The sequence below is a fragment of the Conger conger genome, chromosome 5, assembly GCF_963514075.1.
Source record: "Conger conger chromosome 5, fConCon1.1, whole genome shotgun sequence".
NCBI classification, from domain to species: Eukaryota; Metazoa; Chordata; class Actinopteri; order Anguilliformes; family Congridae; genus Conger; species Conger conger.
In genome coordinates, this window is record NC_083764.1 from 8,658,434 (window position 1) to 8,676,412 (window position 17,979).

The 17,979-nt window shown below is 48.3% G+C and overlaps 1 protein-coding gene across 1 annotated transcript in view; it reads right to left on the minus strand.

Annotated features, from left to right (window-relative positions):
* Positions 1 to 2,187: 2,187 nt before the first annotated feature.
* Positions 2,188 to 17,979, minus strand: part of nbas (NBAS subunit of NRZ tethering complex) — a 194,115-nt gene continuing 178,323 nt past the window's right edge. The window contains exon 53 of the mRNA XM_061241597.1: positions 2,188 to 3,276. Within this exon, the coding sequence (XP_061097581.1) occupies positions 3,001 to 3,276 (276 nt within the window). The 3' untranslated portion in view covers positions 2,188 to 3,000. The remainder of the gene's footprint in view (positions 3,277 to 17,979) is intronic.

Consider the following 17,979-nt stretch of genomic DNA (forward strand, 5'->3'; position numbering starts at 1 on the left):
GAGTTTTTTTTAATTACACACAAAACCGTTTTATACAGCTGGCTATATACTGAAGCAATTTTAGTCAACTCACAGTTTAACAGTTTTTTTTTTTTTTTTTTACATTTGTTGACAGATCCAACAGCGGGAAGCTCACTCTAGTGGCTGCGTTTCGGTGCCTCGCTCAGGTGTGTAATTGCAGGGCCGCACCTGTTAAGGGCAGCCATAGCCCCGCTGCGGCGAGACGGGTTCTCTTGTGACAAACTAACACCTGGAGACATCGCAACCCAACAGCAGCGAAGATAACAACCTAACAACTAGGAACATGGTGACCTAACAACTAGGAACATGGTGACCTAACAACTAGAAACATGGTGACCTAACAACTAGAAACATGGTGACCTAACACCTGGACAGATAGCACACCTATCTAATGTCTGGACAGATAGCACACCTATCTAATATCTGGACAGACAGCACACCTATCTAACACTTGGACAGATAGCACACCTATCTAATACATGTACAGACAGATACATAGCTATAAAGTGGTAATACTTCATCATCATTCTCCAGCAATAACCAGTACAGATACATCATCATTACGGGGAAGATATTCCCTCTTCTCAATGAGGTCAGCGGTACATCATGTAAATATTCACACTTATCTTTACATTTAGACCTTACCATGCATTAATGTTGCACCACAGTCCCCAGACTTGAATATTATTTAAAATCTGTGGAGATATCCCCTGCCCTCCCCCCATAGTCTATCCACACTCCAAACTAATCTGCTAATATTTATACAACCCTGACTTCCCTTGAACAGCAGAGCTACAACAATGTAATATTTACACAAAACAGGCTTGCGCTCTTACAATAACACAACTCTGCGATATTCCCACAGAGCTCGGGACCGAACGATTGTAACGACGTTCTCTTCCTGGCCGCCGATGACCAGGTGTGTTTGCACCTGAGGAGGAGCCGATAATCAGAGAGGAACAAACACAATCGAAACACGGTTTCGGGTTATTATCCTCGCGCGCTCCGGGAGGCGAGGCGAGGCGACCGCGGGGGGGCGAGGCTCGTTAGCGGATCCCCGATTAACACATCGCCGCGACGACTCCATGTAGGTCAGATATATTACCCGAACGAGAGGGCGAGCGGTCGCACCCCGCCAAATTTACGAGGCTATTTCGGTCGGAAGACCCGGTAATTAATGTCGCGGGGAATGAATCGTGTGGCCCCAGGTATCACAGCTCTCTCTCTCCGGCGTGTCAAAATTCCTCTGAAAAAAGCCGCTTCCGACAGTCAGGAGCCGGGAGCCACGCCGCGGCACGGCGCCCTGGAGAACCGGCCTTTTACTGAGGGAGCGAAGACCAGCTCAGTAAAATAAAAACATCCAACATAAAACGTAATAAGCCTGTGTCTCTCACTTCGTATATATATATATACTGTACCCCACAAACACACACAGAGATTAAATTCCTATACACTATATGCAATAAGTGATGTACTGTGGAATGAATTCCACCATAGAAAGCAGAATTTATGGAATTTATTCTGCGACACAGTAGCTTTTGGGTATTGTGCACTGTAACACAATCCGAGCTTTCTGTTATGCCCACACAGAGCACAGCCAGAAGCCAGTCGTTAATCCCTCATCTTTTTTTTTTTTTACTTTGAGAAACAGACTTTAGTTTCATTCTCTGTGCTACTGCAGTACCCAGCCAAGGCGCCCTCTTAATCTTAAAGAGTCTGTGAAGACGCTGCTGAATAAAAACATATATACATATTTGCAAGCATTAATGTTGCCTTCACAAACAACCTATTAATATGCGTTTGAAATGGAGGGGTGACTCCAAAGATGAACTATATATAATTTGAACGCGGAATCCAATCCGTACGTGAAATCATCGTGTCTTCTCAACAATGTGCACACTCATGTGACAGCGGAGGTACATTTTTTCGTTGCTCAAGGATCAAATTTCACAAATGCATCCTGAGAATACCGCAACGTTCTGTTCGGGTACAAATGAGTACGTTTTACAAGCAAAATGGTACAAAGTAATTATATATTGTGGGCCAGGGGTACAATTTTACCACCCCCAGCGACAAGCTTTTGTACCTTTGTAGGCAATTTTCATATCTTTATTTCTGAGAGCGTATGCTTTTGGATCAAAGGAAAAGAGGAACTACAGACAGCTGTATTGGTGCATCTTTAAATCTTTATTATTTGGATAACATACTGTTAGCCGTATTCCATCACCGGCACAATGTGACTTCAGCATTTCCATGAGTTATTATGGCCAAAATTAAAATGCGACTAAAGCGTTAAATAACCACGTGGCATGAAGGAGCTTCAGGGAACAATGAGTTTAAAGAAACGAAAACAAAAAATAACGGTTAATCGATCTCCTGTACAGCATACTCAAGAGTTGTCCTGGACCTACACGTATATAAAGTCACAGCAAAATTCAAGCATTCAATTATCGTTATGCTTTAATGATTATACACTGTGTCACAGTACCATAACAAACTGTCGACAACCGTAGATTTGTACGGGAAAAACACATGGGCTACACTTTCTATGAATGTCCCTTTATAAGGGCTCTACAACACCATTATAAGCACTGAATAGCACCTTCAATAGCACAACAGACATTAATAAATGCTGAATAACTACAAGTGGGAATATGGCAAGTACTCGCTGCATCGGTGCTGACACAACACACCCCATACACCTACTTACAACTACTGACATAAACATAGCGTAAATCATACAATCATATATTTACGTAGCACTCATTGAGGTGTAATAGACTGCTTATAAAGAAGTTATAAACCTGTTATAAAAGAGCATTCGCGGAAAGTGTCAGTGACATACACTATAGGTCAGTTAGTAGAGTGTCTCTAAGGCATCGTCTCTGATTTGAGATCGAGCGGGAGGAATTGGGAAGCCGTTCCGTGAGAACCTGGCTTCCGATCGGCCGCCCGGCCTGGCCGCGCCCCCTCCCTCGTTCACAGCCACCTGCGGACGGCGGCCAGCGCGCTGTTGAAGGTGAACTGGCCCGGGTGGGTCCCGCGGAGGGTCAGGAGCAGGGAGCCGGCCTCTGCGGTCCGGCCAGAGGCCTGCATCTCCCTGCACATCCCCTCCACGTCCCAGCCCCTCTCCTGGTGGTGGGCCAGGAGGTGGTCCACCAGGCGGGGGTAGAACAGCGTCCCCACACACCCGATCAGGAGCCCCGCGTCCAGGAGCAGGGACAGCAGCTCCTCGTCACAGTTCGACTCGTCCACCTGGAAGAGACGGAACCCATTAACCCTTTAAGGTCACAAATGTGTTATTACGATGTTCTTAACCCGTTAAGGTGTGAGGTCACAAATGTGTGATTACGATGTTCTTAACCTTTTAAGGTGTGAGGTCACAAATGTGTGATTACGATGTTCTTAACCCTTTAAGGTGTGAGGTCACAAATGTGTGATTACGATGTTCTTAACCCTTCAAGGTGTGAGCTCACAAATATTGGATCACAACGTTCTAAACTGGCCATTCTAATGCTGATGTAACAATCATTACTGGCAATAGAACACAATAGAGTTCTAGAACACTGATTTAAAACATTCCAAAAAACCTGCTCTTCAAAGGGTGTAAAGATCAGAAATGTGTTATTAGAATGCTCTAGACCAAACATTCTAATGTTGATGTAACAATCACTACTGGTGACTGAAAAAAATGGGAGTTCTAGAACTTTCTAGACATTCCAAAAAAAAAAAAACTACCCATCAAGCGGTTAAACACCTCAGCAGGAAAGGTGAGAGTGAAGACTGATGCGTTATCCCACACTTTCATCTTGGGTGTGCGAGTGTGTGTCTGTGTGTGTGTGTGTGTGTGTGTGGTACGCGGACGCTAAACAACACAGACACACATCACTCACTCTGCGCTCTTTCCACAGTCAAATCACGCCGTTCGCACTCTGAGCACACGCCGGCCCTCAAAATAGACAGCAGCCGTCAGCGTTTAACAGGCTCTGCGGCGCGCAGTGCGTTCGCTGCCGCCGATCACATTAGCAGCTCCGAGGCGCAATCTCCCTCTTTTATACCAATTGTGCTCTTTAACGGTGAATATTCATGAGCGCGCGGTCCAGAGGCGGCGGTCCCGGGCCCCCCCGAGCGACACGTTGGCGCTTAACCGCCTCAGTAAAACACCCTTCTGTTTAAACAGATATGTAAACCGCCAGCTACACGGGCGACCCGGAACGAGGCCGTTTGCTAGCGGAATCGATAATGCTAATGCTAATGATGAATATCACTTTCCGCAGCACTTGTGCCCGGTCATAAGAGACCCCGTGATGTACGCCGCGGTTAACGTTCAACTCTCCGTACGCGCTGTGCACGGTTTAAACCGTACGCCTTCAATTATCGAAGAATAAGGACACTGAAAAAATAAAATAAAAAGAGTAAATAAATTAAATGCAAACGTCCACCCACGTCTAAAATGAAAAGGCCATCTTATTGCTTATTGTTTTTTTCCCCCCACATGTAGCCAGAAAGGTCAAGTCCTGTGAATGGTGGCGTGTTGCCTTTTAAGTGCGCAGGTAGGCGACATTAGAATATCTGACGCGCATTAGCATTGGACGCTACGCGCCTCGCTGTGGCCTCTTCCTGACGGTCAGACGTTTCCTCGGGAGACGGCAGGGAGGAGGGAGCATGGTCGTTTTCGGCGTGGTTCATGCCACGCGACTTTGGGGCCGCAGCTGATGACACAAACAGCCCACCGGGGATCTGCGCCATTCTCTGACCTTTTATTTATTTTTATATTTTTCTCCATTAATAATTCTTAGTGGCATTTTGCATGTTAGATAATCAATTATGTGCTATATTTGATGAAATGAATGCCGATGGCACAAGGAACTGTGTGATGTTTCGTATATGGCGTGTGTGGATACACACACACACACACATACACACACACACACACACATACACACACACACACACACACACATGCAAACACAGGGACATGTATGGACACACACATGGACGCTTGCTCACTCAGACACACCACACACACACACACGCACTGAGATGCATGGACACACACACGCACACACTCTCGCTCGCTCACTCACATACATCACACTCACACACACACACACACACACACACACTCACTCACACAGGAACACACTCACACAGAAACACACTCACACAGAAACACACTCACACACACACACACACCCTCACACACTGACACTCACACACTCACTCACTCACTCACTCACTCACTCACTCACTCACACTCACTCACACACTCACTCACTCACTCACTCACTCACTCACTCACTCACTCACTCACTCACTCACTCACTCACTCACTCACTCACTCACTCACTCACTCACTCACTCACTCACTCACTCACTCACTCACTCACTCACTCACATACACAACCTGCCCTTGAGCGAAGGCAGCATGATAATGACTGAAATAAACAGCGAGGCGTTGATGTTTGTGACATGCTGATGAGTTCACACCTGGAATTACAGCAGGCGACACCCACAAGGGAAACAGCCAATGAAAAGCAAGAAGGAGGGGAGGGGTGAGGCAAGATCCTAAATTAGCATTACTAAAAACCAGTCCAGGAAAGTACAATTTCAGCACGATTTTAAAACAAACTTGTGTGTGAGCGAAAGAGTATTTGTGTGTGTACATGTGAACGATCCCAATGTCTTTATCTTTATCGAACAAGTCCTGTGCTGGATCTAGTCCCTGGGGACCGTGGAGAGTGGATTAAAAGAAAAACGAGATGAAAGCTGATGCAAAAAAAACGTGCTTCTTTTGACTGACATAGCACGATAGCATCCAAGAGCTTAACGCTTTCGCTCAAAATTACCTTCATGGATACAGCTGGCTTTGATGACGTACTGCACTTTTGTGTCAGGAGAATAGCTTATAGCTTCAGCCGCTTCTCACTCTGGTCTGGAAGCTTTTATGGATCTACATGCGGGTCTCTCGGTCAACAGAGACACTCACCGGAGACACTCGAGCAACATCAACAGAAAAACGTTTGTTCTGCCGAAGAGGGCAGAGATAAGAGCTCGGAGCGTTCTCGGCCCAAAACACGTGATTTTTTTCGATAAGCGGCTCCTACAAATTTCAACTCTAATCCTGCCGTTCAGAAACATCGCCGTCGAGAACTGGAGCTCCAACCTGAGCCTGAAAATGTACATACACAAGGTACAACGTAAATCAGAAGGCTGCAGCCATGCCAAAATAAACCCTCTATCTACGCCAAACCAACACAAATATATCAGGCTAAAGTGGACAGTATGTTTGAATGGAGCTGTACAGAGGCTTGGCTTTGCGGAATGTGCCTCAAACTTAATCGCATTTCAAACGTCCTTCCCAAGGACGAGACTGAGAGTGTTTTGTTAAACGGAACAATTGCCCAGGAACATAATTCAGAGAACTGAATGCGATGGTAAGTGTGTGGGCGTGTGTAGGTATGTACTGTATGTATGTACACAGTATGCATTAAACTAGATAGGCAGTTTACTTTTCATAGTTTTTCATGGACACAACAAATCCGCAAGGTTCATAAAAAGCAACGCTTCATGTAGCTCATGCTAAAACCACAACAAATCACCGAATGTCCATTCCACAGTCCACAGTCCATTCCAAACTGTAAACCCCGCCAATCTGCGCTTCATTGTAGGCTCAAATGCACCAGGCAAGATCAAAAGAGCACAGAAAATAGTATTTGAATCCAAAACAAAATAACAAATCCTATTTAAAGCCAGGTCTGTGGCTGTCAAATTAGCAAAAAGGCAGAATTTAGCTAAGTTCCTCGTCGATCACACCAAGTTTACGGTCATCACACCTAATCAACATGTTCCAGCTCCACGGAGTCCCTTCTAAACACTGAGGGGATTTAGCATGTCACAGACTTGAGTAATGACTTCAGTCTAATTATTGCGTCTGAATGCAGTTTTCACACCAACATCTACAGGAAATATGCTTGCACAGCAGTGCGAGGGGAAATTAGCGTGCTACGCAGAAATAGGTCGCTTTTAGGCGCTTACATAATTCTGCAGAAAACAAAAAGTTACGGCAACAATACAGCGGTGATTTCCGAGTGCCCTGCCTGTGACCAAGTTGAGAAAAATAATAACATAATTATTATAATAGCATAACGACATAATAGCTGGTCCATTGCGCCACATCTATGGAACAATGAGCTAAGATTTAGCCGTTGATTTAGCCATTGTGTATTCAGACTCAACAGGTGTCTCGAAACTGCAAACTACATCACTACAGTACAGCACAACAGCCTGAGTAAAGCACAACTAATGGTACAGCGGACTGTGCTACAATTTAGCCACCATGTAATCGGACTGAACAGGCGTCTCTCATAACTGATGTAGTGACCATGTATTCGGACAGGACAGGTGTCTCATAACTGGACAGCACCATCTTTTTAAAATTTAAGCCCAGCTGTAAGTCTCTTAACTATAACGTCCACCATATATAATGTCGGCCGGTGGGTCTCCATTGTGACCCGAGGAAAAGTTTGCATCCACTCGGCCGTCTTGGCATGGGGCTGTCAGAATCCGCCACGCCACGGACCCGAGTTTGTCCGTTACGAAGAGAGACAGTTTGAGCAACCCTCTCCTGGGCGTTCCCGCGAACCGCCCACGCAAATTAGCACACATTAATCCCGCCGCCCACACTAACGACTTACCTTTCACCATTTACCTCCAGGACACACGCTCCTGGACAAAACGCAGGCTTATGGGGACCGCACGCACTTACGGGGACGTGCTCGAAACTGAGGGGGCGAAAGCGGAGAGAGGCGTTCGGCGTAAGCCCTCCCCCGCGAGTCTTACGGGAACGCAAGCGTCGCGAGACAGCGCCGCAAGGCGCGAACCGAAGACGCGCTCCTCCGGTGGTGGACGAACGACGGTAGATTCATGGGTCGACCGAATGAACGGGAATCGGCGCGTTTCCCGGCGTTAAAACTTTGCGAGATGCCCGTTGTCACGACAGCAGAAGGAGAGCGTATTAATAATACAGGAAGTCGGCGTCCCCCGGACAACAGACAGCGCTGAAGCCGAAGAGCGGGTCTGTGCATTAGCGCGTGGATTTACGAGACATAATTATCTGTCTGGTTTGGGACATCACAATAGACTACCCACCATTCCTGCAGGCTCCTGCGATACAGCGTTGATTCATCGGTTATTACGAGTGCGTCGACGGCAAGGCTGCGTATGAGCCAGATTGTGTTCGCTGCAGAAATGAACTCGCGTTCAGAGAAGATTGTTTGTTTTGCTGCAGTAATTCGGTTGAAATGAATATTTTCAGAGCGCGGGCTGTGAATTGCTTCCATTCTCTTTGGCTAAACAAAACTCGCGATCTTTTGGGAAACACTTGACTCCTCAATCCCCCCGCCCCCCACCCCACATCAGCCAATATTCCGCCAACCGCCACCGTCAGAACCAAGCTTTGAATAGTCTTTTCTTCCATTTATATTTTATCCGCAATTTTTCCCAACTCCAAACTAAGCCGAACTTGTTGGGTCTCTCAACAACAATCCTGTCACCATCAGGAGAAGACACCCCCGAATCACACAACGCCTATTCTCGCTATTTTCCACACTGCGGACGCACCATCAGTCAGTTACCGTCGTGTTTCCGGAGGAGAACGAGGTCAGCATTTTCTTGTTTTTTTTATGCGTCCGCAGTTGCCTGCTCCGACCAGGAGTGGCCACTATTGAGCAATGCGACCAATGCGATTGGCAGCTCGTAGCCTTAGCGTACACAGCATAGCCGGCAATGACGAGACCGGGACTCCCGACACAGGCCTCGCTGGGAACGAACATCTTTACAGCCTGAGCCTGCCAGAGGCCTCCTATGAATCATCTTTTACAGCGAAGGAGCATCACCGCCCCTGGCATCTCCCACACCCGCGATAAATTATGGAGCGCGTTTTATTTACCGCGTTCTCGCTCGGTCCTGAATCAGGTGAAACTGGAGCGAGCTGGAATCACTCCTCCCTTCCCCCACCCCCTCCCCCCCCGGCGGTTCCCCACCGAACACTCTGGCACCCCGTCACCCCCGAGCCCGGTCCGGTCTTATTTTCCGGGTCGTTCCGGCTGCATGCGCGGCGGAGGAGCCCCAAAGTCTCCGCTAAAAGGTTGTGCAGTCGAGCGCGAAGCAAAATAGCCCCCGAGAGCTGGCCGGGTCTCTGAAGCGTGGGGGGGGAGGGGCGGGCCGTCGAGCGTGTCCAAGCGTGTGCCTGCCAGGGGAGGGGGGGGGGGGGAAGACAAAAACAAAAGCGCCCTCGTTCGATAATACGAATTGTATTCGAGGAGGACGTGCGGAAATATTCTCGACAAACTCAACGAGACGCGGAGAAGAGCGTTTCAACTTGACGGCCATTTTATTCTTTTTTCTTTTTTTTTTTTTTCTTGGACGAATCCTTGAGGTTGAGCACTGCACTCCAGCACTGAGAATGAGGCTGTGAGCAGCGGCACTCGGTACCCGGCTCCTCGCCGACAGAAAGGGAGACAGAAACGCGGGAGATCTCATCCGATTTCATTACCAAGTGCGCATTCACGGCCCTGAACAAAACCGACGGAGATTGAATGCGTCGTGGAGGGGCGACGGGCTCCGTGGTTGAAGCGGCCTACTTAGCGTGAGGATCCCCGTTGGGCCGCGTGAGAAAACGCTCTGCTTTCAGCCCAACCTCAACGTAATGGCCAGCCCTAATAAAATAAAAATAAATAAAAATAAATAAAAATAAATAAAAATAAATAAAAATAAATAAATAAATACAAATTAATATGAAAGCAAATAGCGCCTCGGGAAATCAGAGATGACGCCTCGACTCGAGAGCTGGCACGGAGAGGCACTTCCTGCGCGAGAGCTGCCGCCAGGACGAACTTCCTGCGCGACGGCGATATGGCAGACATGTTTCGCTCCCCCCCGTTATTTCCCCCGACGGCTGCCAGCAGCGGACCGTTTCAAGTGCGCATTTCCTCGGCGAACGGGAAGCTAACTTCATAACAGCCTTTTAATTAAGTCCGGCAGCATTAATTGATAGCGTTAACGACGGTGCCTCCGCGCCGCGTGAAGGGTAATCGGATACAGCGACTGCTGAAGCCCGGTCCCAGAGCAAGACGCCATCCCCAGGGGAAAACACGCCAGGAAACCGATTCACGCCGAGCGGGGAACAGGTAGCCTTCCGAGCTAACGACTCCAGCGTCGCAATAATTCACAGCATGTGTCCAAGCGGACGGACGCCGCCTTCGGAAGAATAAAAGGAAGTCATGTCATGTTTTGTTCCTCCACTTTTCCTTAGTTTTCCCCCCATTTTCCTCCTACACTAACAAAAAAAGAAAATGGTTCCAATAGGAACCCTGCGATTCCATAGAAAAACCCAATCTAGGTAAAGGGTTATTTGTCAGGAATTTTTATTTATTTTATTTATTTTCCACACACTTCACAGAGGGTTCCATAAATAAATGAAAAAAACAAAATCATGTGTTATTTAGCTGACGCTTTTATCCAAAGCGACTGACAGCTGATTAGACTTAGCAGGGGACAATCCCCCGTGGAGCAATGCGGGGTTAAGGAAGGCCTTGTTCAAGTGCAGATCTAATCGTGGCTACACCGGGGAGCTCGAACCAACAACCTTCCGGGTCCCAGTCATTTACCTTAGCCGCTAGGCTCCAGGCCGCCGCTGTAAAGAGCTGTTTACAGTTTGGAATCCGTTCGCTACGGAGCACGGATATAAAATACAAAGTAGACGCTCCGTTTCCAGGGCGACGTGAATGCGCGGCGCGAACAACAAACAAGCAGCAAGGTAGACAAGAGTCAAAAAGGCAAATAATCTGCAGAGAGGAATACATTACACGCGCTTTTCCGGCAAGGCGTGTACAAGCCAGATGGAAACAAAGACAGACAAGCGCGGAAAACAAAAGGGTTTTGATAAGTGGAAGTACCCGGCGCTTAGTTTCCTCGGCTTTCTGCGATGTTTGCGATGTGTTCGTGATGCGGGGGGGGGAGGAGGGGCACATTGTAATTCACCATCAAGCCTTTCAGCGAATTCGAGAACACACTTAATTAGAGTTACCACTTGCGTACAGTAAGTCATAAATTATTTATCAGCGGTTCACTTTCATCATTTAAATCGAGAAGCTGGCAGGAATGCCGAGTGCGGTTCCCCCTCCACGTTTCGGCGGCGAAACGCCGCGACGCCTAAAAATGCGCTCGTCGCTACGCCAGGCACCTTCGACCCAACACGTCCTGTGGAGGAAGAAAGGAAGGAAAGAGAAAAAAGAGGGGGAAAAAATGAAAGGCGAGCACAGCATCGGCGGGCACCATGGCGACGGTAGCTGTGCTTACGCTGTGCTGTACACACCTGTGTTTTGGCGCGCTGTGTCTGACTGCAGTGCTATACACGGGAGATGGGGATGTAACTCCTCTTCGACCTCCTTTGGCATTTGAAATGTCCCTTTCAGCAAAGCCCTGTGCCCAGATAGTGGAACAAATGCTCCCTCCATTTTCTTATCTGAAAAAGGGCAGCCCCACACAAACTGCCTAGCGAGAACTTGTCCAAGCCGGAAAGTGTCTCTTTTATATGTGCAAAGTATGCACATTATAAATTGCTAGGAAACCTCTGCCAGAGTTTAGCTGGTGAAAGATTAGGTCCAATTAATTGTGTGTGGAGCCCTGAAATCTTACTCTCCTCCCTTGGACTTAAAATGCTAAAATGGTGTCTTACACATTCCCTACAAACTGGGCCTGACTGCAAACGTCTCTGACTGGAGTACTTTGTAGCACTAAAAAAACCGAACAAGGAGGTGCTGACACTATTGGAAGCTCCCCTGCCTGGATGTTGGCATCAAAAATAAAACCAAAATAAAACCTGCAATTTTAATAAGCTTTGCAGGTAAAGCAGATAGCAAGCCGCGCAATAGGTTCGGCGTAATGTGTCAACATTAGCATTATAGCATTAGCGCTAGCGCTAATTAGCGTAGCGTTGACGCAACGATTTCACTCCGGGAGCTTAGTCACGACCGCTGCCCTGCCGGCGGGCTGTGTGGCCTGCCGCGACGGGTGGCCTGGGGTGCCAGTTTGGCCGCAGGACTTTCCGCTGGCCAATGGGGTGCGCGGGTGGTTGCCCTGGCAACGTAACCCCTCCCTCTCCCGGGTGACTCAGAGGCAACTCTCAGGCGTTCCGTTCCACGGTCAGCATCGGCACAGACTGTTCCTTTACGAAATGCCACAGCCCCCGTGTGGGAATACGCGATTTTCCTTCCGCGGCTAAAACTCCGCGCTGAACTAAAGTGGAAAAGCTAAGCCGTGGAACAGGGGGCGGATTGAAAGCCGGGATTGAAACGCGTTTTCTAAAGTGCGGACGCCTGTTTGGGTCTGGAACTGACAAATAAACAAATGAAAGAAAAGCTCCCGATAATGAAATATAACTTTTTCTAAAAGGAGAACAGATAGGCCACCCGGCTTACGTTTGTTTATGTTATTTAGACTGGGGGAGAGCAGAGAGGCTTAGAAACAGACATGGGAGCACAGTGCAGAAAGGGCCTTGGTCACGGACGTAGACACTTCCACCCCATCTTTTGGAAAACATCAAATGAGATTCACGTCCTTGGTCATGGGAGGGAATCAAACCCCCAGCCGCACAGGGGATCAGTATATGGTTCCAGTCGGCCACCCATAGGTCTACGTCAGCCGTTCCCAAAAATGTTCAGCCTGTTGACCGAGTCACAAAGTCACCGTCTCAGGGACTGCCACACATTGTGAGCTCAGCGATATCACAAATTTCTTTACGTCCAGCTGTAAGAGGTGGGGACCCGGCGGCCATTTTGCTAGGCACCGGCACCGGTCCACGGACCGATGTGAACCGATTGTCTACGCCAAACGGTCTCTCTGAACAGCTTTTCGAAACACACCGGCCCTGGTCAAAGCATCAGGCCCCTTCCCAGATACAAAAACACCCGTCCTCCTTTTCAAAAAGGAATTAAAAGCGTCCCGTTTTGCTCGCGCGCTCGACGCTAAAGCCGCTAAAAATAACCGCTAGCACCGTCAGCGGTCGGCGCGCTCTGTAATCACAGCCGATTACCGATAAAGCGCAAACACGCGCTGATTAATAACGCCTCCTCCGCTTGCCGACGGCTGCTGTCATCGACGCCCGCGCCTCCGGAGCGTCCCGCTGACGCCGTGGACTCGTCTCCCGCTCATCAATATTCACACGGAAGATCATTCTTATGTATCAGGTATGCCCTTACGCCCGGCAGCGCGATAGGCTGACAGCCCATTAATTTTTTTATCAACAGCCCCCTATCTCTGCCATCTTGGTATCCCATTATTCATGTTAATTTTGCAACCCACTCCCCCCACCTCCCCACCCTGCACCCCTCCCTCTCCCTAAACATCAGCAGTCGCTGCCACGGCTATGAATTCATTTCTGAGGAAAGACGTGAAAGGTTTGAACCAGAAAACTGCTCACTGCTGTTTGTGTGCGTATGCGTGAGTATGTGCATGTGTGTGTGTGTGTGTGTGTGTCTGTGTGTGTGTTAGCGTGTTTGTGTGTGTGTTCATGTGTACAGTATGTGTGTGTATGTATGTATGCATGCGTATGTGTTTGTGTGTCCGTGTGTGTGTGTCTCTGTGTGTGAGTGTGTGTTTGTGCCTGTGTGTGTGTGTGTGTGTGTGACTGTGTGTGTGTCTGTTTGTATGTGCAACATTTCACCTTTCAAAACATAACGGGGTATCTGGCAACCAGAATCAAACCATGACTAATGCCTTCAATACCATTTGAAGTGCAAATATGCTCCACAGTATCAGTATCCGAGGAGAGCACTAAGTGTCATTGGAATGGTCAGAAAAGAGAGGCTCAGCCTCTCAGTGACACCCTCCTATGGACAGAGGATAGCACAACTGTGCCCAGACTGGTGGTATCAGTTTTACAAATCATTTTAAAAAGACTACTTTAATGAGACAATCAATGTTCCGTTTCAGCCAAAATATTCTGCGCACACACAGCACAGAGAAAAAATACTTTAATAAGCTGAAATGTTTAATGGACTGAACCAAATATAGCCGATTTTCTAATGAGAAAAATGTCTGAGAGCGCCTTCACACAGCTCGCTCATGTCCGTCTCTCGGCACCGTTTCGAATAACAGGACTGATAAAACATGTAAATCAATAAATAAATAAATGATAAGCCATGTTTATTTCTACGCGTACTGTATATCCAGACCCGACAGCGCAATATCAGCCTTCCGAACAACGGATGAAAAACGAAGCCCATTCACGCCGCGTTTCCTCGTAAATCTGAAACGAGAGCCTCGCTCCGAAACAGAAGTTCGTCTCTTTCCTGTACGCAATTTCCTGGCCAGACGTCAAAACGGTGCGATAAGCTTCACGCCGCCACGAGCGCTCTCCGGTCACGCGTTCCTTTAGCTTTCCGTCCGGGTGACGTTATCGTCCCGGGTCCGTGATTTATTCATGACGGTGCTGCGCGTGGTTAAAAACCCCGGTCCGGCAGGGCTGACTGCGAGCGGCCAATCGGCTGGGACCGCACCGCGCCCCTTCGCTGGCGGAGGAACGTGGCCGGGTCTCCGCTCCGTGAACGCGGGGAGCACGGAGGCCGCAGCTCGAATCCACTCTGTTATTTCAGTGTCGCTGGCATGGAAGCCCTGTCCGGAGGCGCCAGGCTCCTGCTGCGTATCCTTTAACCCTTTAAGGCAGTAGTTAGTCGTCACGCTCACGACTACAGTCTGTTCTGGCTCCGCGGTGGCGGAACGAACTCCCCCGTTGAGGTCAGAACTGTAGAATCTCTCCCCACCTTCAAGCGCAAGCTGAAGACGCACCACTTCACACAGCACCTCTCCCCGTCCCTCCCCACCTCCCTGTAAACCTTAAATTGTTGTCTTTCTGTGATTTTTTTGTGTATCAGTATTTTTAGTTTGGCTAGGTCTTTTGCGTTTGATTGCTTGTTTGTTTAAAAATAAAATAAAATAAAATAAATTTAAAAAATCTAATTGGCCCTGGTCCTTATCTTTGTTGTTCTGGTAGCTGTTGAAATTGTACTTCCCTCTAGGGTCTTTCAGTGCACTTATCCCTGGTTACGGGTATGCACTTTGTTGTACGTCGCTCTGGATAAGAGCGTCTGCCAAATGCCATTAATGTAATGTAATGTAATGTAATGTCTTCCAACCCCGGTCCTGGAGAGCCACAGGGTCTGCTGGTTCTTCGTTGTCACTCCGCACTTAATGAATCGATTAGATTACACAGTTAACTCACCTCACCTGGTTACCTGGGTCTCAACAAGGTGAAAACAAAAACCAGCAGACACGGTAGCTCTCCTGAACCAGGGTTGGCGAGCACAAACACGTGAGTAGAATGCTCTTAACTGAATGTTGAAAGCCCAATATAATGCTAATAGAATGGCTGCTAATATAATGGCAACGGCTTATAACGAGCAAAAAGACGAAGCTACGGTACAAGTGTATGTAATTATTCTCCTAGCTAATAAAAATAACGATATAGATCCTCATGAAAAGCATTTCAAAAGGAAAAACAAGTGGGTTTTTCGGTCTTTCTACAGAGGTACTCAAAATCGCCTCATGTGAACTGCAACAGTATGGAAGGTTCAGTTCAGCAGGCTAAGCCAAGTTGTTGCCCTGGTTACCAAGATGCCAGGGAAGGGCCATGATCCGCAATAGATTTAGTTGGCAGCCATGTCGATTTTGATCGCAAAGCAACCACAAAAGTTCTGAGGAAATTCTGCGGAAGAGTGGGCCCTTTAAAATGCTAAAATGTTCTCACGAGTTCTATAACAGTTCTATAACACCGACTGAGGAACATTACAAAAAAACCAACTCTTCAAAGGACCTAACCAAGAACGAGCTGCACTCAGCATGCATGCAGTCTCAATATTATGCTAATCTGGGCTAAAGTTAAACTACCAGCTAAATCATTACTATTGCAGGTGTTATGAGTGAATAATGGCAAGGTTTTAAATGCAGGTTGTCGCTGGCATGTCGTGTTATTGCTCAGACAGCAGAGATGTGTGGGGGCAGGTGGACTGGCACATCGACATACAGCCCTGACGTTATGAGTAACTGCACGCACCCACGGAGGCATTTAGCGGCATGCTAAGGGCTTAATTGGACGGCATGCTCAGAGCAACAGGCATGCCCCGTGGCGTTGTTGAGAGCATTCGTTCCACGGACAAATGCCATTAAGGCTTGTTATTGGCCATTGCGAACCACAGCCACACCTCTGGCTCATTACAGTACTGTATCTGAGCCTGTGTGCTCTTATAGTCCCCTAGTAAAATATTGTTCTGGGGCTCCCTTTTTTTTATTCCAACTGGAAATTCGTGGTGGCGGCACGGATTGGGGCAGTGGGTAGCACTGCCGCCTCACAGCAAGGAGGTCCTGGGTTCGAATCCCCGTCGGCCGGGGCCTCTCTGTGCGGAGTTTGCATGTTCTCCCCGTGTCTGCGTGGGTTTCCTCTGGGTACTCCGGTTTCCTCCCACAGTCCAAAGACATGCAGGTTAGGCTGATTGGAGAGTCTAAATTGCCCGTAGGTATGAGTGTGTGAGTGAGTGGTGTGTGTGCCCTGCGATGGACTGGTTAAGGTACATGACTGGGACCCACAAGGTCGGTGGTTCGATCCCCGGCGTAGCCACAATAAGATCCGCACAGCCGTTGGGCCCTTGAGCGAGGCCCTTAACCCTGCATTGCTCCAGGGGAGGATTGTCTCCTGCCAAATCTAATCAACCGTACATCGCTCTGGATAAGAGCGTCTGCCAAATGCCATTAACGTAATGTAATGTAAAGCCACGGAAACAGAGCTACGCCCTCTACAACACTGTAAAACAGCCAGTGTTAATTCAACTCTCACAGAGTACCCGTGAGGACAACAGGGGCTGTAGGCACTCCGCAAGAGCAGGCGGTTTAACGGCGAGCATTCCATTGCGCGGTGGAACTTTTCATTGACGGCTTTCATCCCGACGCCTTACATCACGTTACATCACAGCGCGTTTATTTCGCCGACGCCTTCATCCAAAGCGACGTACAGTAAGTGCACACCGAAGGTCATTAGAGGAACGACGGGACAGGCCGGACACGGTACACTTCACATGAAGAATCGCCCGTCCACAGTCGTGAACGTCAAGCCCGGCACACGCGGCAAATAAGCCGAGCGGTGAGTAAGCAGAAGATATATGCGTCGAGATAAACGCGAATGCCACCGTGACAATCCTAGATTAGAACGAGAGGGCCAGGAGATTAAAACGGAGGTGCTACAGGAGGGATAATAGACCCTGGCATTCCCGCAGAGGAGTTAAGTCATAGCCGGCGAAGGTGGACTGTGAGGAGATGAGTGTTCAGACTGCAGTGGGGAATGATAAGTCTGATAGTCGGTCTTTGATTCACTGTTGCCAGCGCCCCGCTGCGAAACCCAGCGTGCGTTAACCATCAAAGCCGTCCATACGTTTTATCGAAATATTATTCATACGCGACCTCCAGCGACCTTTCACCTCGACGGGCTCTGCAGCCCCGCGTCACCCCCCACTCTTTCAGGATATCTGACCTGATGTATGACGAGGGCGGCCTGTAGCCTAGCGGTTAAGGTCCACGACTGGGACACGGTAGGTCAGTGGTTCAAGTCCCAGTGCAGCCATAATAGGATCTACACACTTAACCCCACATTGCTCCAGGGGGGGGATTGTCCCCTGATTAGCCTAATTAAGTGTAAGTTGCTTTGGATAAAAAAAAATAAGCTAAATAACAAATGATTATTTTTGACCCTATGGGTCACCGGCAGCAGGATTACAGACTCCCCTTTGGTTCCATCAAAAACTTACTGTGATTATACCCACTTGGGGGGCGGGTGTTTTCTTGACATTGTAGCCCAAGGTTTGCTCATGTGGGACATGCAGTAAACATTAATGTGACAAATCTTCTGCG